At 43.1% G+C, this 26,113-nt stretch overlaps 1 protein-coding gene across 1 annotated transcript in view; it reads right to left on the reverse strand.

The window, feature by feature from the left end:
• Nucleotides 1-569: 569 nt before the first annotated feature.
• The window catches only part of GNA12 (G protein subunit alpha 12), a 94,309-nt gene continuing 68,765 nt past the window's right edge, over nt 570-26,113 (reverse strand). Inside the window, exons 3-4 of the mRNA XM_045541229.1 lie at nt 5,209-5,259; nt 570-3,774 (exon numbers count right to left, since the gene is read on the reverse strand). Coding sequence (XP_045397185.1) covers nt 3,205-3,774; nt 5,209-5,259 — 621 coding nt within the window. The 3' untranslated portion in view covers nt 570-3,204. The remainder of the gene's footprint in view (nt 3,775-5,208; nt 5,260-26,113) is intronic.

Genomic DNA, 26,113 nt, shown 5'->3' on the forward strand with positions numbered 1-26,113 from the left:
TGATTAACATATAATGAACCACTTTCAAATAAAATTAGGATTCGAGTTATTTGCTCTGAATTTTTGGGAATGAAAAGTTAATTTAGTATTGGTTTTGAATGCCTAGTAGCATTTTTATATTAAGAAAAACTAAGGATTTATTTTAATAAACATAAAGAGACTGAAGGTGGTCACATCTTCAAAGCAGACCCCTCCCCAGTCCATGCTAACGCTGTGTGCAAAGGTCAACCACGTGCAACGGACCCGGACAGCTCTCGTTCTAACGGGAGGCTTTACCTTACGACCCCGAGTCCATGCATGTCTGTTCCCAGGACCCCAAGTCAGTCATAACTCATAATCTTGTTTCAAGATTATTTTTTTGATCTTGGAGGTAAAATAGTCTCACTTTTCTTTTATCAAAGAAGTAGAAAAACTACAAGAATAAGAACTCTAGAGATCTCTATAAATTACAGAGCTATGACTCCAAATCTTCGAAACAATTTCTCTATATACAGAAGAGTTAAAAATATATTTCAGTAAAAAACCTACATGTGTTCTTATGTGTAAACAGTATAACTAGGAGGACAATATCTTATTTTGAGGAAGTTTATTGTTACATTTTTGCAATAATAGATGAGGCACAACTACCTCCTGCTTCTCCAACATCTCAATAAAAAAAGACAACAATCAAGGATTAACAGTGAAATTAAAATAAAAAAATACAAAAGCCTAAGGTTTTGGAGAAAAAAATGACTATAATCTTTGTGTAGAAAAGTTGTAAATGATTTCGGTTTCGCCTTGCAAGTAGTTATGGTCTCCAATTATAACACAGTACCCAATTTACAGTGGGGCGTCTTTAAAGGTGTTCTGATTCGCCCTGGTCCCAGGGAAGGGGCGGCGGTCCAGGCTCAGCAAAGCCAAGTGCGAGACCAGGCGGTGGGGTCAGGGGCTGAGCTGGTCCTGGGCCCGGGCCTCCCGGCCATCCCACCCCGCTTCCTGCCGACACAGAAGTCGGGGTGCCTCATTACTCTCATGCTTCCGGGTTTGCAAGTGACTAGTAAATATGCCCAACTGTTTAAGGGAGAAAAGCCCTGGCTGACAAGGCTGCCCTACACTCCTCTGGGACAGTGTTTCAAATGATTCCCCCAGTTACGCCAGTCACGGCGGCAGTGATCTCCAACAGAACCACGAAGAGGATTTCCATGTTGGTGGGGAACAGTGGTTGCCCTTCCTCTGGGCCATGGAGCCTGACAAACATGATAAAGAAAACTGACCTGGGCAAGTGAAGCCCACCTCACTGTGGACCAGGGAGGCTCTCACTGTTGCAAACTGAAAATGTGATCCGAGACCAGCCTAGTGAACCCTGCCAATAGCAAGCTTTTTCCTTCAAAACACGGTCATCGGCACTGATCCCGGGTCACATCCTTTCAGTTTGTGAAGAGCCACAGGAAGCAGTACAAAAACAGCAACTTTTTTTTTTCCAGCCAAAGAAAGAGCCCAAAGCCCAGCAAACATTGACACAAACCCCCAAGCACCAAAAGAGAAAGAGAATTCCATGTTGTCTCCTAATTAAAATGCTGTGATAACAAGGATGACTCAGAAGCAGGTTTTTGTCCTCCCTCTTCTGGTTCTGCATCTGCCCCAAGATTCACGTTTATCTGGCTTGCTGGAAACAAGCTGAGAGTGAGACACAAAAGGGACGCAGGGTCAGGACAGTGTGGCCTCAGGACAAGGCCCCGGGTGTGTTATTAAGCCACAGCAACAGTGGGTTGCTGTTAAGAGGAAGCTTTTCCTTCTCTTTTGAATGCTAGGAGAAGTCCCCAAACGTACTAGACAGGCTTTTCTAGTAGAGTAATGCACAGAGGGGACCAGTTTGGAATGCAATGTATTTTTAAACACAGCGAAAGATACCTGGCAGGTAACTGGACGAGTCAACTGAGCTTAAGATTTACCAGCTCACGCCAACATGCACAGCCTTCTGCAGGTTCCTCCCACGAGAGCTGTGTCTGGTAGTTTATTGTTCTGCGTGCACAGTAATAGAAGCAAGAGCCCTTGACAAGAATCAGACTGAAAGGAGAGCCGAGAACAGGGACTGGCTGTCCAAAGGCACTGGTGTAGTGGCAGTTTGGAGAAACTCAGATTTCTCCAGTTGGTGGGCTTCCAGAAAGGTCAGCTGTTAGGAACTCGCCAAGCAGCTGTGGCGTTAACAAAAGCTCTGCTAGTAGTCTTGCCAGCTTTCACAAGCCCCAGAAGAGAAGATGAAATTCTCGACTATTTCCAAAAGGAGGAAAAGCTACATGCTCTCAACTGCAGTGTCAGAAGATGACTCGAAGTAAGACAGCAAAGGCATCTGCAAGGCTACTTGGTTTGTGTGTCTTTGCACTGGGTGGGGCGAGGGGAGGGGAGGTAAGAAGTGAAAGCACCGCTGTGTGCAGACAGATAGAGCCACATTCACTGCCAGCATCCCGCGTCCACTCCTCGCTGTGCTGCTGGGCAATCTGGCAGGGCAGGAGGAGCTATGTGTGCTATCGGGGCATTAAAGCCAGTTCACGCCTGCAAAACTCCCAATCCCATCCTCAAAGCTGGGAGGGGGATCCTTGGCACGGCTCCTCGGCTCAATCTAATAGGCTCGGATTAGGGTCTCTTAGGAAATTGGCACGAGAGTTTTAAAAGGCAACGTGTTCACTTTGGGAAGTGGCATTCGGACGCTGGGGCTGCGGGGCGAGGCCCAGGCACTCTGAGTTTAGCAGCATCGGCGTGCATTTGATCTCCACAAGCTACAATTAGGCAAAGCTTTCAGGTTAGTCTGTCTCAGCGAAAAAATGCAAGTTAGAGAGAAAAGCCATCTGCAAGGCTGGCTGGTTTCTGTCATTAAAGAGAGCATGTGTGTGCACATACACACACACTCTTCAATTAAATTGTGTCAGAAAGAATGACATTTCTGTAAAAAGAAAGAAAGCTGTGTTATTAGGTATTCCACATTAATACCAAAGTGAGCACTTGGATTTTCAGTAGTTTCACTCGTCCCCAGGATTCAGTAGCTAACATCAAAGTTTCCGTGTCTGTTTGCCTAGAGCTCGTCGGCCTGGCTGGTTTTACAGCATTCTCGAGCCAGGTGGCGTGGATCCGAGAACCCACTCCAGAACCATGCAGGTAAGACACACCAAAGGGATCTGACCAACAGCCATGGAGGCTGCTCAAGGACGGCGACAGAGGGCTTTCCCTTCACTGCAACATGATATCTTTCAGGTTCTCCTGCAAGATGGTGTCCTTCACAGCATGAAACACGAAGCGGATGTTCTCAGTGTCTATGGCGGTGGTGAAGTGGTGGAACAGCGGCTTACTGCGATTCCGTCTCTTCCTGTCAAAACACTGGACCAAGTAGCGCTGGACGTCCTCCAGCCTGTGCGGGTCGCCTCTGAAATCTGGGAAGTGCTTCTGGATGCTGACGGTCTTCACCTTCTCCACCAGGAGGTCCGTCTTGTTGAGGAACAGGATTATGGAGACGTTGAAGAAGAGCTTGTTGTTGACTATTGTCTCAAAGATGTTCATCGACTCCACCAGCCGGTTGGTGCGCCTGTCCTCCATGAGGACCTGGTCGTACTCGCTGGAGGACACCATGAATAGGATCGATGTGATCCCATCAAAGCACTGGAACCACTTTTGGCGCTGAGACCGCTGGCCACCCACATCCACCATCTTAAAAGGGATTTTTTTAATGACGAAGTCATGTTCCACAATTCCCTTGGTGGCTTTCCTTGCCAGCAGGATGTCTTGCTTACTAGGAAAGTAATTCTGTAAAATATAGGGTAAGGGAGAAAGAACACGAGAAAATAAGAACAAAAAGATGGTGAAAAGATAGGGTAGAGAGAAGGGGTTAGACTTTTGTAAGAAGTTGAAACAAATACCAAAAGCAAAGTTCATTTATAAAATTATAAATTTACTGTGAAACAATTAAATACTTCATTCCAAAATGAATGGAGGCTCCTTAGTCTGAGGAAGAATGATCAGAATGATCACTACCCATCCCCAATGTAAAACCGCATCAATTTTCTCCTCCAGAGGAAATTTATCATCTTTTTGTTTCAATACCACAGACACATACCTTTTCATTTTTCTACCTTCCAGAGCATATACATTCCAAAGCCTTACTATGAACTAATTTAGCTTTTGCAATGCTGTTTAAATTTAGTCTGCAATATATTTAATATGTTATTCTTGGAAAACTCTTGAAGTCTTTAGCAACACACAGGCAACTGTAGTAACTCTTATATCACTCTGATTTTGCACTATTACAAACCCCCAGTGACTAGTGCACACAGCCACTCAGGTGGCAGTCTCACCAAGAACCAAGCAGGGATATGACCAGGCCTCAGTCTGCAGGGCTAACTACAAACCACAGGGTGTGCTGGGTGTGTAGGGACAGAGAAACACCTTCAGTAACACTGCGGGGGCAGAGTAGCAAAATCCAGACTGTAGGAGACCCCACAGGATACATGATTCAGTTACTCCAATAAATAAATTGAAAGAAAATACAAGAGGGAGGGAGAAAGCTCTAGCTTAAAAGAAATGTGAGTGACATAGACCAATGCAATGTGTGGACCTTATTAGGACCTTACGTGGCTTCAAATGGCTAAAATGAACCAACATCAACAAGACGACATTCATGAGACAATTGGGAAAAACCTCAAAACTAATTTGCTAATTTTTTAGGAGTGATATGGTATCATGGTTATGATGTTTAGAGTCTTATCTTTTAGAGATACACTCTATAATATTACTGATGAAATGACATGATGGCTTTGCTGCTGGAGGTGGGGGTAGGGTTGATGAAACAAAATTGGTCATGAGTGATATGTTAACTGTTCACGAACTTGGTCACGAATGATAACTGCTGCACCTGGGCTTTCATTATACTATTTATTTTGTATATGCTTGAATTTGCCATAAGGAAAGTTAAAGGAAACGAAACCCTGCTTTCACTAAAGGACTCCACTGTCTCTGGTGTGGTGCTCTGGGCGAAGGCATTCCTATGCAGCAATTTCTTCCCCCTCCACCCTAAGACAAAATCCAGGTCTAAGGAAGAGCACATTACAACACTGTTCATGTTGATCTCAAATAAGGCCCCTAAGTACAGCCAAAGCCCTTACTACTTGGATTGCTTTGGTCTCAACACAAATGTTTTCTAATGCTGGATCACAGATTCTCAGGGCGGGGGTCTTTACTCACCAGCTGACCGATCCGGTCCAAGTTATCCAGGAAGTACTTCACTGATTCACCCTGTCAGGAAGAAGAAATAGTCACAACTCAGTCTTGACGAGGAAATAGAAGAATTTAACAGGGTAACAGGAGTGTTATTTTGCCTCTGTGTAAACAGGAAAGCTAAGTAAAAAGACTAAGAATGCACATGTATTTTTAAAATTAAAAACACAATTTAAAAAAATTTTAAAAATGTAATTTCTCTAGCTCCAACCCCAAGTTTCAAATTCAGATGGTGTTTTTCAAAGTTCCTCTGCTGGATTCTGGTGCTTGGCGGGACGCTGCCCCCGCACCCCACCCCTCCCCCAGCCAGGCTAACCTCTGCCTGTCCAGAGATGGAGACTGACCGGCCCACTTCCGGCCACGCCGCCAGGGTGGGATGGGACAAGAACTGGGATTTTAAATTTCAGTTCCTGTGCATAGTATTGCTTCTGACAAAGACAGTCTGATGGACCCAAGACATTATCTTTAAAGACAGTAAATCTTTCAGGGAAGGAGCACACAACATTTCAGTTTCTAGAAATACTCCATTATTACTTCACACATTCTTATGACCTGATTTATGGTACAGAACGAGGGAGAATCTTTCATTTGGATGTCTGTGGTGGAATGACAAATGTTGCTTCTGGACCGAACGTCAATACAAACTGAGACGTGTTCTGTAGCTAGACGTGCACCTTTAGAATTACTCACAATCCTGTTTTAGGAAGTGCCAAATGCAATGGCACACACAGGACAGGACAGGAGCTTAGAGGGCATTAAACATTAACTCAAATGAAGCAACACAGAGGAAGTAGTCAGTGAACAGGCACGTACACGATTCCCTTAGAAAGCAGCATGTTGAAAATTAATTCTACCACGTATACACAGAGGATGTGGCTTTCTGAAAGATTTCACTGTGAACTTTGCTCTGGAAGACAGCTACCACCCAGGCCGTCCCAGGTTCATGTGCTACCACACATCAGGGGCTGTGGGACGGGCTGTCTGGGCACAGCTCCCATGGCTTTCTACACTCTCACACAAGTGTGCACTGTGGCGAGGTCACACAGACACGTGGCAAGTTCACATTCTAGATTTTTAGAAGGAAAGACCACTGGAAGGGCACTTGGTTACAGCTTAAGCTGTGACTTCACAAAAAAGGTTGAACAGTGACAGGAGCAGCCAGCTCCTGCGTAGGTCATCCTCCTCCCCTCCTCTCCCCAGACAGGTCCAGGGAAGAAACCAAAGAGTAAATTTCCTTTAGTGAAGAATCAACTTTCCGGTTTTAGACTGAAGGACTTTTGGATAATTCAAAAGAGAGGATTTTGTTTAAGGGAGAGAAACACACATTTTCCCCATGGTACACAGCACCGATTCTAACTAGCAAGTACACTTCTCTCCCTCAGCGCCAGCGCCCCGGCGAGCACAGGCCGACTTCCTGGCAGTCTGCTCTGCAGAGGCCGCAGGCAGCCAGGGGCCCAGCCCTGGAGCAGGGAGAAGCATCAGAGCTCTGAGATGAAAACCTCACTTCCGCAGCACCCCGAGCTCCCTGCACGACTGACTGGCTATTGTGCCTCTCTCTCGCCCTTCCAGACAAATCTCTTGGCTGTGGGAAAGCCAGCGTCAGGGCGGCGTGTGGCCATTGGCCCTTCTGCCAGCTGTGTTGGGAGCGCCTGCTCTGTCCGCATGTCCTGCCTCCTCCCACGCTGGGACAGGAAACAGCTGGGCAGGGGCAGAGCTGCTGGCGTGACAGCACCCTCACCTGATTTACGACACGTTCTTTCCCTCTTTTCTCCCTCCTCTGTGCTCCTCCTGCCTCTCACCCAGGGCTTGGGAGGTGCGCTGTCCCTGTGTCACCTCTGCCACATCTGAACCACAGTGGCACCCCCCATAGTCCTCCAAAGGCTGGGCAGTGGCGGCAGCTTGCAGCCGGGGCCACTCTTGCCCATTTCTACTGTGGTGGCCCCAGGCACAGAGAAAGCAGAATAAGCTCTCCTACTGGGGTTTTAGCTTGGTTGGGCATAAAAAGTCATAGCAATGCAAATGCCACAGCCAATGTTCTTGTTGCCACAAGACACTGAGACTTGGATTTACCCAAACAGTGCTGGCTTGAAATGCAAAGTGCCTCAGAGGACAGCTAAACAGAAAGTACTTAAAAAGTAAGTAGATTTCCCCCCAGTTTGAATTTAAATATCTCTATTGAGTTTGAAATCAGGGTCATCCCAATTGTACTTTAAAACATAACAAATGCTAAGAATATAAAAAAGCTTTATCATTTCTTTCTCTACCAGGATGGTTCATTTAACTTATCTCCACAGTTTGTTTCCCTACACTGAATGTACATAACTTATTTAAGATTCTCAGTCATTCTGCATGGTCGGGGGCCTCTGCTGTCTAGCAAGGACCACAGAGAGGAGAAAAGTCAAAGCCAGTTTCATGCCAGGCTGGCCTCGTCTCACTAAAAGCCTCAGGGGCCCGTGTTAAAGCTGCCTCTGACCTGCACACAAAGCTCTCTACTGAGGGTGTGGAGGAAAAGAGGGAAGCGGGGACACAGCAGCCTGTGCAAACCAGAAACCATCACTGACGTTCGTGCTCTTGGCTATCCTAACAGGCTGGGCTGGAACTATGCACTGTGGCTTAGCTTCAGACACTGAACGATGCACCACCTGATGCGGCACGTAGCCTACGAGACAGTCATTTTTGCAATGGACTCCTCAATTCCCAAGGCATCAGCTCATCGAAAAGTGTAGGTTTACAATTGCAATGTATTTTCAACACTAGGAGAATTCAGCTATTTCTTCAAAGAAATAGCATGTGGCAGAAACTGAGATGTCAAGATGAAATTAGCCGCTTAGCAGAATTACAAAAAAAGAGCATCATGATGCCAAAACAATCCTAGGGTCGTCTCTTGACAGCTGCTGAAGGAACATGGTTCAATAAAAAAGAGTAAATCCAAAATGGGCTTTTCATAACCTTCCTTGGTTTCAAAAATCTAAATCACTTAAGATTAGTAAGAACATGGACTTGTGGATTAAACGAAACAAAGTGAATTCATTAGGGTGGGATGGGGGCCCACCGAGCACAGGCCTGACACAGGTCTGCTTCCTGCCTCGACGCTGCCAGGACAGCACTGTCCTCTCGTTGGGAGCAGAAGGGATGAGTCTGAGGTGGGGCTGAAGGGTGGGGAAAAGGGGGTTGTTTCAAGAAACAGCAGGTTGATTTGGGGGCCTGTGCAGCTGTGCGAGGCACAGACAGGTGCATGTGGTGTTAAGAGAGTGGCAAGGCCTAGGCCAACACAGGCCTGCATTTCGGCAAACCAGCCACATCCTTCACCAAATCTTTCTTGGAAGCACCTGTCACCCCCACACTGGGTTTGCTGCTGCTCAAGGCTACACCCATCCGTCCACGCTCTGACGTCTCTGCATTAGTGAGGCTGCCCCTTCACAGACATCTGCTGGCCTCAGGCAGCTCCTTCTGCTAATTTAGGACCATGAGGAAAGAGCCTCAAATCTTTCAATATGGTACAAGACCAGGCTCTTGAGGTCAACATGCTAGGGGTTGGCTTGGTTCCACTGTGCTCTCTGCCAGTCTTCTGAGCCCTTCGACCCACATGGCTCAACTCAGGGTCCTCTGTCAATGTCACAGGCTGATGGGTTTGTGCAGTGGAGGGTGTGCATCAAAGAGAGCCCCTCTGCTTCAAGAACCAGTGGTCTAGGTACCCCTGAGGGTGACAAAGGACAAAGTGAGTGTGGCCTGGTCTAAGGTATCAGATAAGATGGGGCAAGATCAAGGACCACGGAGTGGTCCTAAGGAAAACATACACTAACTTCCAGCTCTGGCCAGGTGGCCTTTCAGTTTCAAATCCTGTCTACCGATCATGAGCTGTCTTACAATTTCTGCACTTAGTGCGGTTAGCTCTAAAAAATTCTAAAACAGGATCATTCACACGCACTGTGACTGAGAACCAATGGTGAGCTGGAGGATCCTAAAATTTGGTTTGCTCGCTTCAACATAAATTACAAAGGCAGATTTTAAAACTATCATATACTAAAAAAACCAAACTACTCCACACACAGACACTCAGTATCTTGTGGTGACAAGAACATTGCCTATGGCATTTGTGTTGCTGGGACTTTATGCTCAACCAAGCTAACACCCCTGCAGGAGAGTTTATTCAGTTTTCGCTGACTCAATCGTATCATCCCTGAACTGTGGTCATGGTGGTGTGTGGCGACAACGGACGCTCCAGGGGAAGCCCACCATCTTTCTGGCTACAAGAACAAGAGGAAGGAGGTGCTGGAGGTGAGGAGGGAACCTAAAAGGAAGACAGACAGGGGAGGGAAACCTCAAATTCTGTGTGTAAACTCCACCCAAGACTCTGGTTGGCCCCTAATCACATATGTGTGGGGAAAATCAAAAGCAGTTCAACTAAGATCTGAGCTCCCGCCAATGCAGGTGTGACCAAGTTGGTAGTGTTGGTCTTACCAAGTTAACTGTCTGCCAAAGCAAAATAATCAACATTAGCTGGATGAATATAATGGAATATGGAATCCTAAAACAACATTTGTAATGTCCAGGACTGAATCTAAAATTACTCAATATGTGGGGAGCATTCATCGTCAGGGGAAAAAAATTAATAGTTACCAACTCAGATAACCCAGATACTGGAATTACCGGACAAAGACTTCAAAGCAGCTATTATAATTATACTCAATTAGGTTAAAAATGTTTAATAATGAACGAAGACATAGAAAAGCTTAGCAGAAAGCATAAAATATAAAGAGAACCAAATGGAAATTGTAGAGCTAAAACATACATTATCTGAAATAAAAAATTTAGTGGATGAACTTACTAACAGTCTGGGATGACAGAGGAAAGAATTAGTGAACTTTGAAATCAGACTAACACAAGTGATCTAATCTCGAAAAGAGAAAAAAGGTAAAAGGAATGAGAATGAGATGCAGGCCGCTGTGGGGCAATTGCCAAAGGCCTAGCAGGTAAGCAGCTGGAATCCCACAGGAAAGAACAAGGAGAATGGGGCAGAGAATTTTTTTAAAAAGCAGAAAACTTTCCAAATTTGGTGATGGACCTAAATTTACAGATTTCATGAAGCTCCACAAATTCCAAACATCATAAATATGAAGAAAATCATGCCAAGGATATTAAACAACACACTTCTGAATAATCCATGGATCCAAGAAGAAATCACACTATTCTAGTCTGACATGTAAACAGCTTGGAAGTTGTCACTCTCTTCCTTACAAGAAAAAAAAAAAAAAAAAAAAAACCCTGAAAATCAAAAACTCTTCTTAGATCCATCAGAGAAATGCAGTCACAGGGCAAACTGCTGCCCCCAAACTGGAGAGACACAGGCAAATACAGAGAATCACAGCTTAGCAGGAACAGAAGATGCCGTTAGAGCCTGCAACTGATGTAATATGTCCAGCTTTTAAGAAAAATTACAGGAGTCCTCCCTTATGGAGGGGGTACTTCTAAGACCCCCCCTGTGGATGAATTAAACCTGGAACAATACCAAATCCTATATATATATATATATATATATACACATACACACACACACATACTACGTTTCCCTATTACACACACACCTATTTATAAATTAGGCACAGTAAGACATTAACAACAAAATAGAACAATTATAACAATATACTGTAATAAAAGTTATGTGAATATGGTCTCTCTCTCTCTCAAAATATCTTACTGTACTGTACTCACCTATTTTTGGTTGCCAGTCGGCTGTGGGTAACTGAGACCACAGAAAGTGAAACCGCAGATAAGGGGGGCCACTGTACAGACATGTTAAAAGACCTAAAAACCACAGTCGGAAGAGACAGAGCAAGCATCAGAACCAGAATCAGATATGGCAGAGGTTTTGGAAAGATCAGATTGAAAATTTAAAATAATTATGATTAATTTGCTAGGAGTGATAACAGAAAAAGTAGACAACATGCAAGAACAGATGGGTAATGCAAACAGGAAAGATGGAAACACCAAGAGAGAATACTCAGAAATGCTAGAAGAAGAATTATTCATAAAGTAAATTAGAAAATATTTTGGATTTAAAGATAATGAAAAGAAAAATATCAAAATTTGTGAGATGTGGCTACTACAATACTTATGGGAGAAATCTGTAGCTTTAAATGCTTATATTAGAAAAGAAAAATGATCCAAAATCATTGACCAACAGTTCTACCTCAAAGGGCTTAAGAAGAGCAAAGTAAAACTCAAGATAAGTAGAAGTTAGAAAATAATAACAAGACCAGTTGTCAATCAAACAGAAAATTAACGAGCAATGGAAAAAGTTAACAAGGCCAAATGTTGGTTCTTCAAAAAGGTCAACGAAACTGATAACCTCTTTGCTAGAGGAATCAAGTAAGAAAAAGAACAACTGCCTGGTGTCAGGAATGAAAGAACCGTCCTACAAATTCTACAAACCTTAGAAGCGAATGCTATGAATTCTGTGCTAACAGACCGACATCTTCGATGAAATGGACAAATTGCTTTAAAAATTCAATTTGCCAAAAGTCACACAACATAAAACAGAAAATCCGAATAGACCTTTAAAAAAATCAAATTTATTAAAAAATCTTCCCCCAAGGAAAACTCCAATCTCAGACGGTTTCACTGGAAAATTCCATCAACCATTCAAAGAATAACACTAACCTTATGCAAACTTTTTCATAAAATCAAAGAGGAAGAAATAATTTGCAACTCCTTTTATGAGGCCAGCATAACCCCGATACCAAAACTGATAAGGACATTACCAAAAAACTACAGACCAATATTCCTCTTGAAAATAGACACAGTATCCTTAACCAAACCTTGGGACATCAAACCCTACAACAACATATGAACGCTGAATACTTTTACCCTAACATTTGGGATAAGGCAAGGATACCCACTTTTACCGCTTCTGGTCGACACTGTGTTCGAAAACTTACCAGTGCAAGAAAGCAAACAAATGGAAGGCATAGGGACTGGAAAGTGAGAGATAAAACAGGATTTGCAGCTCACATAACTGTTCGAATGCAAAATCCTAAGGAAATCTTTTAAAACGCTAACAATGGAATGAATAAGTGAGTTTAGCAAATTCATAAGCTACAAGGTCAATGTACAAAAATCAAGTGTATTTTTATATACTAACAGTAAACAACCGAAATATAAAATTTTAAAAAAGCAATTCCATTACAATAGTACCAAGAAACAAAAATTTAGGAATAAATCTTTTTGCTATAAATTTTGTATTGTGAAATAATTATAGATGAACGGGAAATTGCAAAGAGAGTACAGAGAGGTCTAGTGTACCTGTCACCTATTTTCCCAATAGTTGCATCTTACATAGTTATAGAACAATATCAAAACTAGGGAACTGACATTGGCACAATGTGTATGTGTAGGTTCTGCGCCCTTTATCATTTGTGTAGATTGACGTAACCACCACTGCAATCGAGATTCAGAGCTGTCCACCATCACGAAGGTCTCCGCCGTGCTACCAATTTATAGTTACACCGACATTCCTTCCTCCACCATCCCTAATTCCTGGCAACCACTAATCCGATTTCCATCTTAATAGTTTATAGTCACTTATCTGTTTTCTATCCCTATAGTTTCCCCTTTTATATTAATAGTATGTATTTTGAATGGAATCATATAGTATGTGGCTTTTTTAAATTGGCTTTTTTTCCCACACAGCATAATGCCCCTGAGATCCACCAAAGTTGCTGCCTGTGTCAACAGTTCCTTCAGTAGTTCCTTTTTACTGCTGAGTAGTATTTCACCAGACTTTATTTAAGCATTCACTAATCTAGAGACATTTTGGTTGTTTCCATATTTTAGCTATTACAAATAAAGCTGCTATCACCATTCTTGTATGGGTTTTGTGTGGATATACGTTTTCATTTCTCTGGGATAAATGCCCAGGAGGGTGACTGCCAGGTCATATGATAAGTGTATGTTTGGTTTTTAAAAAAAACTGCCAAACTATTTTCTAGAATAGTTGTACCATCTTACATTCCCATCAGTGATGTATCAGAGATCCAGTTTCTCAGAATCCTTACCAGCATTTAGTATTTTTACTATTCTCTATTTTATCTGTTCTAATAGGTATGCTGTGATATTGCACAGTGGTCTAAATTTGCATTTCCCCTAATCTGCAATGACTCAAAGGCGAGTGATGCTGAACATCTTTTCATGTGCTTATCTGCCATCTGTACATCCTCTTCATATCTTTTGCTTACTTTCTGCTTGGATTATTTTAGAACTGTTGAGTACTGTTTCTGTACTATTTTGAGAGTTCTTTATATATTCTAGATGTGAGTCCTTTTTCAGATATGTGGTTAGCAAATACTTTCTCTCAGTCTGTAGCTTGTCATTTCAAACTCCTCGGAGGATCTTTTGTAGAGCAAAAGTTTCACATTTTGATTAAACTGAAATAACCGTTTTTCAAAATTGATTTTTTTTATGGGTCATACTTTAGGCATCATGTCTAAGAATTCTTCACCAAGTTCTAGGTCCTAGGAAGTTTCTACTGTTATCTTCTCTAAGTTTTAGCATTCTGTATTTTGCATTTAAATCTGTAATTCCATTTGAATTAATTTTTGCATAAGGTGTGAGATTCACGTCAAGATTCAGTTTTCCTTTCCTATGGTTTATGAGGTTGCTCCAGCACCATGTGTTTAAAAGGTTATCTTTTCTTCATTGAATTGCTTTTGCCTTTTGTCAAAAATCAGTCAGGCATACTTGTGTAGAGCTATCTGTGGGTCTGTTCCATTGACCTATGTGTCTATCCCTTCACCAGCACCGCACAGCTTGAACACTGTAGGCATATAATAAGTCTTGGAGCTAAAGTGATTCTTCCTACTTTATTCTTCTTTTTCAAAAATGTTTGGCTATCCCAGTATCTTTCCAGATATATTTTAAAATGATAATATTTATATCTACAAAAGATCTTAATAACATTTTTCAAGAGATGAGCCATCACTATGTTGTTCAGGCTGGCTTCAAACTCTTGGGGTAAAGGGATTCTCCTGCCTTAGCCTCCCCAGTAGCTGGGACTATAGGCATGCACCACCGACATACAGCTTTGCTGAGATTTTTATAGGAATTGTGTTAAACCCATAGTTCAATTTGGGAGAAATGCTACCTTTATGATGCTGAGATTTCCAATCCATGAACATATTATGTTTCTCCATTTGTTTACATCTTCTGATTTCTTTAATGAGTGTTTTATAGTTTTTGTCATACAAGTTCTATATATGTTTTGTTACACCAAATTATTTCATTTTTTTAACAACTGTTAGTGGTATTACATTTTAAATTTGTTTCCATGTGTTCATTATTAGTATAAAGAAATAAAATTTATTTTTTATATATTAATCTTGTATACTGTAACCTTGCTAAACAGATTTATTAGTCTATGACTTTTGGGGTGGATTTCTTGGGATTTTCTATGTCACCTGGCAACAGGAACAGTCTTATTTCTTCTTGTGTGATCTGTATGCTTCATATTTCCTTTTCTTACCTTATTGCATTGGCTACAACAAAAATTTTTAATGTGAAAAACCTTTTCACTGAAAACTGTAGAAGTCTTTCTAAAAAATCCAAAACCAAAGTAAGAAATATGTCATGTTCATGAATCGAAAGATTCAATATTGTTAAGATGTCTATTCTGCCCGAATTGATCTACTGACTCAATACAATCCCAGTCAAAATCCCAGCAGGTATTTTTTGGGTAGAAATTAACAAGTTCATTTTAAAATTGATTTTTTTAAACAATACAGGATAACTTAAACAATTTTATAAAGGAACAAAGTTTTTATAATGCCTGGATTTCAAGACTTGCTATAAAGTAATAGTAAAAGACTATGGTATTGGCAAAAGAAAAGACATATAGAGAAAATGAATAGAAATGAGCCCAGAAATAGGCCCATATATATGGCCAATTCATTTTTGAAGAGTTGTCAAGGCAACTCAATGGGGAAAGAAAAGACTTCAAACAAATGGTGCTCGAAAAACTGGTATCTGTATAGATGGAAAAAACAAAAAAAAGGAGAGCTCTGACCCTAACCATATCATATACAAAACCAACTGAAAATGGATCACAGATCTAAAGGTAAAAACTAAAACTAAGGACTTTTAAAAATAGGAGAGACTCTCTTAGGTTAGGAAAGGGTTTCTGTGCTGTCAGAACTCTAAGGTAAGCCTCAATGACATGTGCCCTGAACAGTTTCTTCCCTTGAAGTGTGGGGAGAATCTGTGATGAAGGGACATCACTACTGCAATTAGGTTACTTTGAGGTAATCAAAAGGGCAGTGATCTTGGTGGGCCTCATCTAATCAGGCAAGCCTTTAAAAGAAGTACACTCCGCGGCCGGATGTGGTGGCTCACGCTTGTAATCCTAGCAGTCTGGGAGGCCAAGGTGGGCGGATTGTTTGAGCTCAGGAGTTTGAGACCAGCCTGAGCAAGAGCGAGACCCAGTCTCTATTAAAAATAGAAAGAAATTAGCTGAACAACTAAAAATACACAGAAAAAAATTAGCCAGGCATGGTGGCGCATGCCTGTAGGCCCAGCTACTTGGGAGGCTGAGGCAGTGGGATCGCTTGAGCCCAGAAGTTTGAGGTTGCTGTGAGCTAGGCTGACGCCATGGCACTCTAGCCCGGGCAACACAGTGAGACTGTCTCAAACAAAAAAAAAAAAAAAAAAAAAGAAGTACACTTCTGCTGGCCTGGAAGAAAGCAAACAGTGTGGGGAAGGGGCTCCATGGCAAGGAACTGAGGGCATCCCCTGGGAGCTGAGAGTGGGCCCTGGCTGGCAGTTGGCAAGAAAATGGGGACATTAGTCATACAATTGCAAGGAAATAAATCGTGCCCATACCCAGTGACCTTGGAAAGGGAAGCAAGCCTTGGATGAGAATGCAGCTCCAGGTGACACCTTGCTTTCAGCCTTGCAAGACCCTGAGCAGAGGACCCAGCGAACTCTGGGGACCCAGGCTTCCCACCCAAGCACACAGAGATAATTACATCTGTGTTGTTTCAAATTGCTACACTGTGATAATTTGTTATCCAGCAACAGAAAACATTTAGAACTTCTTAGGACAAAACCATGAGCCATAAAGGAAAACTGATCTTCCCTTGTATATGCTTAGTCCCAGCAGTCTCTTGCCCTTAGTAGGTACTGAAGGCTTGCTGAGTAAATGAAGATATGTATTTTTTCAAACCTGACTCTTTTACTGCTAGCGTAAACATTTTTCCTTTAATAGCTTAGTGATTTCCTGACTTCTGTTCACTGTCTAGGACCTGTCTAGAAAAGCTTGCCCAACTCAGAATAGCAATAATAAGGAATGATTCTCCCCTGCCCCTTACAAATGGAGCTGCACGGTTAACACAGAATACAAGCTCTAAAAACCTAATAAATGTCTGAAAAATCTCTTGCTCAGGCATTAGTCATTAGTTAACTCAAAACAAATGGGATGAGTCAGCATCTGGTATCTTCAGGCTCTTTGTGGAAAGCCCCTCTATTTTTACTACCCTATCCTCAAATAAAACAAAGACAAAAACCTCCAAAACTCATTATCTCCTAAACTATCAATAATTATTGTATTAGAAATGAAATTGAGAGCATTTAACAAAATAAGAATATCCAAGCACGTGTATAGTTATCCATCTGTGTGATAACATCGTCATACGTCATGTGGCTTCTGGAAAGCTCTGCTGTACTCTTGGCAAGTGAAAGAGGGTGAAAAAGGCAAATAACATCTCAGTATTATTACAAAAATAGCTTTCTGTGCTGTCAGAATTCTAAGACGAGCCTGACACATGCCCCTGTATGATTTCTTTCCCTGGAGTGTGGGAGGAACCTGCGATGATGGGACATCACTGCTGCAGTTGGGTTACTTCAAGCTCATAAAAAGGGAGGGGACCTTGGTGGGCCTCATCTAATCAGGCGAGCCTTCCAAGGAAGCGTGGAGAGCCCTTGAGAGGGTCTTGGGGACCCCCAAACCACACTTAGGGAACCATGACCTAGAGAGACTGCTACGTGTACAACAGAATGTCCCAGCAGCAGGACAACAGCCTGAAGCTGGAAGTGACCACTGTCTCCCTCTAGTTCAATGGATAATAAACTGCAGTTTATTCATATAATACAACACCAAAGAATGGATGAGAGGATTATAACTACATGTAACAATATGATGAATCTCAAAATACAATGTTGAACTAAAGAAGTAAGTCATAATAAAATTTTTACACTGTTCTTTATTTACATGAAGTTAAAAAGCAAGCAGAAGGAAAATGATAGTTATAAAAACTAATGCGTAGTATTTACTAAATGCCTTTCACATATTTACTCAACTCTCACAGAAACACTATGTAGGTATGACTGCTATCCCCATTTTACAGATGATAAAACCGAGACACGTGGTTAAGTACCTTGCCCAAGTGTGAAATTATGTGGTTCCAAGTTATATTACTGTTTAGGAATATATAGTTGGTAGAAATACAGCAAAAGGAAAGGAATAATTAGCCAAAACTCAGTGTTTCCATGGTTACGCTAGGGTGGTGGTAGAGGTGCACAGGGGGTTATAAGTTACTGCTGATGTTCTTCATCTGAATGGGAGGTATAGATCTGTTTGGTTCATTTTTTTTTTAACTGTGCATATATATTTTCAGACCCTCTTCTGTAGTCATACAGGATACGAGAAATATTTATATATTTCATAATTTTAAAATAGACTAAGTGAGAGAGAAAAACACACAGTGAAGGGTATTTAAAACACAGTCCTTAAGGCCAGGCCACTCTTTCTGGGCAGTTTTTCAGAAATGTGTGCAGATGTCATCAAATGCAAAAACCCTTGCCCCTTTCCTCAAAGCTCCACACAACCAGCTGAGGTCCTTTAAAAGGCTCTGCTCCTTGTTCTGCCACCCCTCCCCCCCACCCCACCAAGCAGGCCGCTCGGGGTGGAGCAAACAGTGGCTTTGCCATGACCATGAATGCAGAAAAGTGACAAAAGCACTCAATTTTTTTTTTGTTTTTTTTTTTGAGACAGAGTGTCATTCTGTTGCCAGGGCTAGAGTGCCAGCCCTGGCATCAGCCTAGCTCACAGCAACCTCAAACTCCTGAGCTCAAGCAATCCTTCTGCCTCAGCCTCCTGAGTAGCTGGGACTACAGGCATGCACCACCATGCCCGGCTAATTTTTTTTCTATATATATTTTTTAGCTGTCCAGATCATTTGTTTCTATTTTTTTAGTAGAGACGGGGTCTCACTCTTGCTCAGGCTGTTCTTGAACTCCTGAGCTCAAACGATCCATCCGCCTCGGCCTCCCAAAGGGCTAGGATTACAGGCGTGAGCCACCATGCCCGGCCAAAAGCACTCAATTTTAAAAGTATTTTTAAAAAGTACAAAAACACCTGGTATCTCAAGGCTGAGGAACTAAAACGTTAAAAGATCAAAGACCTCTGCTCTTGGTCAAAGACCCCTGCTATATAAATTGGGTACGTGGATGAAGAAAGGGTGTCGTGTGGCTGCCCGTGTATGGCTGACACGTGTGTCCTGGCAGTCTGCTGCCCGCTCTTCCCTGTCACCCGTGTCTCTGCCTCAGGGAAGACAGCACTCAGCACCCCAAGCAGGAGGGCACTTACCAGGACAGACTGCGCAGGCCTGCTTCTGAGTGGTGCTGCCTCTCCTAAGTCCACATACCTCCTGTGTTCTACACATCCTTCGGGTCAGCAGCACGTTTCCCCAGCACCCCTGGGGGATGCCAAGTCAGAGGATCGGAGCAAGCTATCGCCAAGCACGCGAGAGCTCAGTGTGCCCTCCCACCTGCCAAGGCCACAGGGAGGTTTCACTTTCTTCTGGCACAGCATATTCTTTATTCCAAGTCCCCTTACAGCTCATTATGTCGCGTCAGGGCTGTCCCTGATGGGCACCACACAAGAGCTTGTGCAGGCAGGTCCACACTACACCCTCCCCACAAAGGAGGCCAAACCTGTTGCTGTCCCTTTAAGACTTCCCAATCCCTCCCTCCAAATCCTTCTTCATTTCCTTCTACAGGCAGCTTATCCAGGGAGCTAAGTTTAGCTACTACCATTTCTAATCTTTCCTCCAGGGACATGGCCGAGTTCTCCACTGCTGGGGACCATCGCAGCCACATGGCTTTACAGAGTCACCAGACACCTGCTGAAGAACAGTTGTCAAATCCTTCAGCAGTTTGGCTTCATGGGGGCAGGGAGGTCTCCTGACCAGAATCTTCCCAATTCCACCTCGTTCTATCCCTTCCAGTTTAACAAAGCTGGCCTGGTACCAGTCTTCACCGCTCCTGACTCACTTTGGGACAGCTTACTATTTTAGACCCCAAACAATAAAATTTAAACGGAGCCACAAATGCAGCGCATACCTCACAAAACCCAGTTTCCTGCATCACCTGGGTCTCAGTTGTGGGGATCCTTTCAGAGTTATATTTACAGAAGAAAAAAATGACCCCTTAAGTCACTCTGAGCAACGAGTAGCACAAAAGTTCACGGGAAGTTCAAGCCGCAGAGCTACTATTTCATGGCGTGGGTGGCAGACCACCTCTCTGAGCCTCAGTTTCCTCTTCTGCAAAGTCTGAACGACTCCCAGAGTTGTCTTCAGGCTGAGCATGTGCACGACACAGGGCAGCACTCAAATCGCAGCTATTGCTTTACTGAACCCAGATATCTTTGCCACACATGCATCCAAGGATGGCTGACGTGATGACAGAACTTTAGATATTTCAGAAGGAAAGTAAAAATAAGGAAGAAAACCCAGAAACTTTTTTTAACCTGATGCTACTCAGGTCAAATGGAAAGAGAAAGTTTAAAGAGCCGCATCCTGCTTCCCAGCTACTGAAACTCACTGCTTTGTCCTCCAGAATAATAGCATCTAATCTACTTAATTTCTAAGTAGAAACAGCTCCCACTTTACAAAGGACATGCTTCCAGAACCAACTTCTCAGTCCTAAATGCAAATAAAATCTCATTTGATTTATAATTTGCAGCTATTGGTTCTTCCTGGATCGAATATTTGGATTTGCTTAAAAAAAAGGAATAGTTGCCAAAATGGGTTACTGGAAAATGAAAAGGCCATCAGCACCATTTGTAATAAAAAAGTGAAAAGATAGCAACATATTGCATTAACGCTTTCAGCAGTGGTTAGTACCAAACAACTCTTTAGATCACAACTTAAAATTCAGCTCCCAACTAGCTCACGTTTTCCCACCTGTCACAAGGACCCACCAGTGTAACCAGCGCCCCAGCCTCACCAGCACTCGGAACACCACACTCCCACAGCTGCGGTGGCCAGGTGCTCCTTCCTCACCACAATTACCATCTCCACCTCCAGGCCCTCAATACAAAAGTGAAAGCAGCGAAGAAAGTTGTGAAAACAAGACATGGCAAAAATATTGATTGAAAACACCAAAAAGTTCTGCCTCTGAGGTTGAGGTTAACACAGGTTTCATTTCTAGGAGAAGTTCTAAGGGCTTAGCATTATGCCCTGCTAATAAATGCCCAACAGATATCTGATTTATGAAAGGTCACAGAAAGGGCATGTAGTCAAATCAGCATAAATTGATCACTCAGCTGGATGATAAAACCAGTAATAGTCACCAGGTGTCAGGCAAGGTGTGACTGTGCACTGGACACTTATCATCTCACTTAATCCAAACGTGGTGCAATGATTCCCATTTTCCTAGCTGAAGAAACCACAGCTTAGAAGTTAATTTGGCCAAGGTCAAAAAAGCTACTCAATCCAAAGTCCACACCGTTACCCACTCTGTGTGCAGGGCTTGAGAGATGACCAGTGAAACTGTGGACTCCAAATGACCATATCCCAAGCTTCCTATTTAGGAGTTAAGTCCCTTTGCATTTCCTAAAAATTAAAGTAAAAAGTCTGTAGTAATCCAGTTCCTGATAAGATCTGACATGGAGGTGGCGCACAGAGCTGCAAGACGAGAGGAGAAATCACCTGGAAATCACCCCACTCACGGTGGAGGAGTGCCCAGGGGAAGGGGCCGCGGTGCCCTCTGGCTGAGTCTTAGCCAGGCCTCACCCTCCCCCTGGCACAGGCTGAACAAAAGGGAAAGAAAAGTGCCCAGGCAGCCTTCCTCTGAGTCATCCAGATACACAGCAGTTTGGCTCTCTGAAGCGAGAAAAGGCAAGCTCTGTCTGCATCATGGAACCACTTGCGCTGTGGCTGGCAGGAGAAGAGGCCAAAGGCAGGGATGCCCCAGATACCGGCACCAGGGCCCTCCTGCTCCTCCTCTTAGGGAAACCTGTGCCATCTCTTTTGCTGATCCATCGCTGACAGGCCTGCAGGCCACAGGACCACTGACTCAGCACGCCCACCCCTCCACCAACCCTCAGAACCAGTGCCACAAGAGGCAGGAGGGCTCTCTCCTGGCCTCGGGTGAGAGGCCCACAAGCAGCCTCCGGGTTGTCTTCTTCTCAGAATCACTTCTTGAATCTTCCGTGGACAAAAAGTCAGCATGGTTTCAAATGACACCCCCTACCCCCAACACACACACACACACACACACACACACACACACACACACACACACACACACAGAACGGTATAAACACCAAAGGTAATTCAGAGGAGAAACTCGTGTCCCCACAATCTACGAGAGGGTTGCTGTGAGGTTTAGACACAGCACGACTTGCTCACGGCGTGAATGCCAGTAAGCACTCGCCAGTTTGTTTGCTTCATCTGGCAGAGAACACTCAGAGTTCCAGCACAGGTAGCCCACACAGGAGTCCTTCCTTTGGCCTTGCCAACTGTCTGAGTAAATGCCTTGTCTGAAAAAGCTACCCAAAGCCCTTCAAGCCCAGCAACAGTAATGTTCTGTGCATGAGGACGAAGCTCTGATACATGTGACCTAAGTAGCGTTTCAACTCTAAATGCGCCTCCAATCTAAGGCAAGCTCAAAACAAAAAATAATTAAGGTCTGAAATATTTGGAAAGAGCTTCAATGAAAACACTTGCATTTCCAAATGATAGGTATCAAAAAGAAGATTCTGGATGCAGGTATCTCCTAGAACCTATGTGTGTTGTTTATTATTTATTATTGTTTATCACTGGATCATGCTATCACACTTCAAAATTTGGCACTTTCACTAACTACTCTTAATTAGCCTAAAAAAAAAAACCATGTTAGTTAACTTCAGTCTTAAAAAATTACCTTACCAAACAAATCAGGCTGAACAAAATGATCTTTATTTAGGTCTTGTCATCAAAGGAGACAACTTCAATACAAGAGCCTGGCAAAATCATCTGCAGAAGTAACGTGCAGTTCAAGGCAGAAAATGAAAGTCTTAATGAAATTACTTTTGTAAAACTGATTTGCCAAGCCATTTAGAGATCAAACCTTGATTGGTAACCAAATTTCTTGATCAATTCTTTGTCTGTTTTCTCTGCATTAGAAAATGGCATGTGAAATAAATATCCAATCAGCTTTCTTCCTTCAAGAACTGGTGCCAGCCACGCAAGAACTTGGAACGAGGACCTTTGTGAGCAAAGTGCCACCTACAGCAGTGTGCTCTACACGGAACGGCCCACGAATGTGTGGAATCCAAATTCGGGCTACTTTTGGGGTGCCTCCTTAGAGCAACATTAGGGATTTGTTCAGGAGCTGAGCCAATGAAACGTAAGCCACCCACAGCATGAGCAGCAGGAACCTCTCAGACAAAGGGGACATTTGAAAGGTGTCAATAAATTGCTTCTCAAAGCAACATGTTTTCCACCTTCTCAGAGGATTTTGCTTGTATTTCTGAGCTTGATATTTAAGCTCAGTAAATAGTAAGGGTATTTCACAAAATTTTGCTTCTTAAAGCTCAGTTATTAGCTGGCCAGGGAAGATATAGCATTTTATCACACACTATACTAAAATTGGTGGATGAAGAAGTTCCCTTTTAAAAGAACACATTCATTGAGAAGCCGAAGTACAAATTAAAAATACAGCGAACCAAGAAGCAGTTCCTGGTGATCAGCCCCAGCTGAGTCTGCAGTGAGGACTACAGGAAAGAGCAGGAAACAGCAACACCGCAGAGGAAACTTTGCTCTCTGACCCACCCTTCACTGACTTCGTAATGCTGTGTACTAAGTTCCCCGGGGAAGACAGACCCCCTCCTCTCCAAAAAGTCACTTTTACCAAAACGATCATCGAACTTACCATCATTAAGAGATCCAGATTCTTATACAAGGTTGGATAAGAAGGAAAGAGGGGCAAAAATAAAGTATTACTTATTGTAAACATCATCCCTCAAAGAGCAAAACTTTATCTAATAAGTGCCATTAATATAGTTATCTTTAAATAGTTATTCTTTATAATATAGTTATTCTTTAAAAAAGTTGCATAAGAATTAGCTGGGCATCATGTCACGTGCCTGTAGTCCCAGCTACTTGGGAGGCTGACGCAAGAGGATCGCCTGAGCCCAGGACTTTGAGGCTGCAGTGAGCTATGATGATGCCACTGCACTCTAGCCAGGGCGACAAAATGAGACTCTGTCTCAAAAAAAAAAAAAAAAAGTTGCATAAGAATGTTCACGGCAGCATTATTTTTAATGGCCAAAAGGTGGAAACAACTGAAATGTCCATTATACAACTGGTGACCAAATAAAACGATGTTAATCCATACAATGGAATACTATTCAGCTATAAAAATGAACAAGATCCTGATATACAGTGAATGCCACAATATGAATGAACCTCAAACACATCACACTTAGTGAAAGAAGCCAGACACAAAAGGCCACATAGAGTATGAGTCCATTTATAAGAAATATCCAGAAAATCTAGACACAGAAAGTAGATGAGGGGCAGCCTGGGGTTTGGGAAGGGGGGTTAGCAACAGTGGGCAGGAGGGACCTTCCTGGGATGTTGGGAATGTTTTAAACTGGTTTTGGTGATGGCTGTACAACTTGGTAAATTTACTAAAAGTCATTAAATTGTACACTATAAAAAAAAAACCAATGTATTTACTTAAGAATGCTCCTGTTTTGCTCATACAGAGATTTTTATGTTTTATTAAATACAATTTTGATTCATTTTTTGACAGAGAGTGTCACTCCATCACCCTGGGTAGAGTGCAGTGGTGTCATCACAGCTCACTGCAGCCTCCAACTCCTGGGCTCAAGCGATCCTCCTGCTTCAGCCTTCCGAGCACCTGGGACTACAGGCATTAGCCACTGTGCCCGGCTAAGTTTTTCTATTTTTGGTAGAGATGGAGTCTCACGCTTGCTCAGGCTGGTCTTGAACTCCTGACCTCAAGCAATCCTCCCACCTTGGTCTCCCACAGTGCTAAGATTACAGGCATGAGCCACTGCGCCCAGCCTCACACTGAGAATTAATCATCTCCCACTTAATAACTTCTAAGTAGCTCAACATTGGTTCAGGTCTAAGAACTATTTCAGAGGCTCAAAATTTGCAAGGCAGGTAAAGCTCCTATTATAAAGTCTGCTACAGGGCTGTTTTCATCTTTATTAAACCACAGTTATTTAACAAAACAGCAGCAGGAAGTTAAACAGACCCTGAATGTCAATTAAGCAACCAAGACACATCCCTTAGTGGAGCTACCGGCTCCTGCGTGCTCTCCTCAAAGGCCCACGCTTGCGCTCCCACAGTAAATGCAGGAACACAAACGACCCTGCGAGCTCCGGCACGCTGGCGGGGCTGAGCTCACCTTCCTTCCTGTGCTCACACAGAGTTTTGGTCTCTGAGAATCCCCTATGAAGAAAGGCAGAAGCAAACTCTTGGCCTGGTATAGCCTGGGAATTCCCGAAGTCATCCCTGACGGACTTCCTGGTGAGGGTCTGAGGGGAGGAAATGTCACCTCCCTCCTGGAGGAGCCTCATGCCCAGCACAGGCCCAGAGACATTCTTCCTGAGAAGGCAGTTTAGCTCGGTTTTACACATTTTTATCAAATTTATTTACTGTCAAAATCCTTTTTCACGTAAGACTAAAACTCCTCTACTCCCTCTTAAGAGTTAGAAAAAAGCCCTCTTTACAATGTGCCCTTATGAAAAAGGGGGAAAATCATTATCTGCATAATTTATTAAAACATTTTGGCACCTGACTGAAGTATATCATATATCAGGATGTGCATATCTTACAACTCTGAGGTGGAGAGGTGGCCAGGAGTAAGGACACCATTCAGAAAAAAATTATCTACCCAAGAAGGGGAGGGGTCGGGGGAGAGATGAAGCTATGAGTCAGGTGAGGGGCAGGCTGAAGTGCTCAGAGCTACTCAGGCAACTTTTCTATAAGTTTGAAATTATCTCAAGACAAAAAGTTTAAAAAATTTAAAAATTATCATTGGAGACGTTTTGTATTCATGAAATTGAGCACATATTCTACCAGGAAAGTAGAATTTCAAAAAAAGCAGCCAATTAAATGCCAACTCAGAGTTTCTTTCATGAAATTCTGTTTCATTAGATAAGAATGAATAAAAAAAAATTAGCTGGGTGTGGTGGCGCCTGTGGTCCCAGCTACTCGGGAGGCTGAGGCGGGAGGGTGGGTGAGCCCAGGAGACGGAGGCTGCAGGGAACTAAGATGATACCACCGCTCTCCAGCCCGGGTGACAGAGCAAGACCCTGTCTCTAAAATAAAAACAACAACAAAAGAATGAGAAAGCCAGCGAATGTCCAGAGAAACCAAAGTTTCTCCTAAGAAACTTCTCCTACACCAAACTTCTCTCTCACAGTCTCTGCTTCCCTCTCAGAGGCCTGGAGCAATAAGGTTCCTGGGCCACCCGGCAGGGCCTCTGCAGTGAGATGACCACACGGCGGTGCCCCCTCTGCTGAACCGCTGCTTTAGGGGCTCACAGACAAACCAAACCATGTCTGCCTGGCCCCCTATCCGAC

Source organism: Lemur catta, chromosome 2 (genome assembly GCF_020740605.2).
Source record: "Lemur catta isolate mLemCat1 chromosome 2, mLemCat1.pri, whole genome shotgun sequence".
Taxonomy (NCBI): domain Eukaryota; kingdom Metazoa; phylum Chordata; class Mammalia; order Primates; family Lemuridae; genus Lemur; species Lemur catta.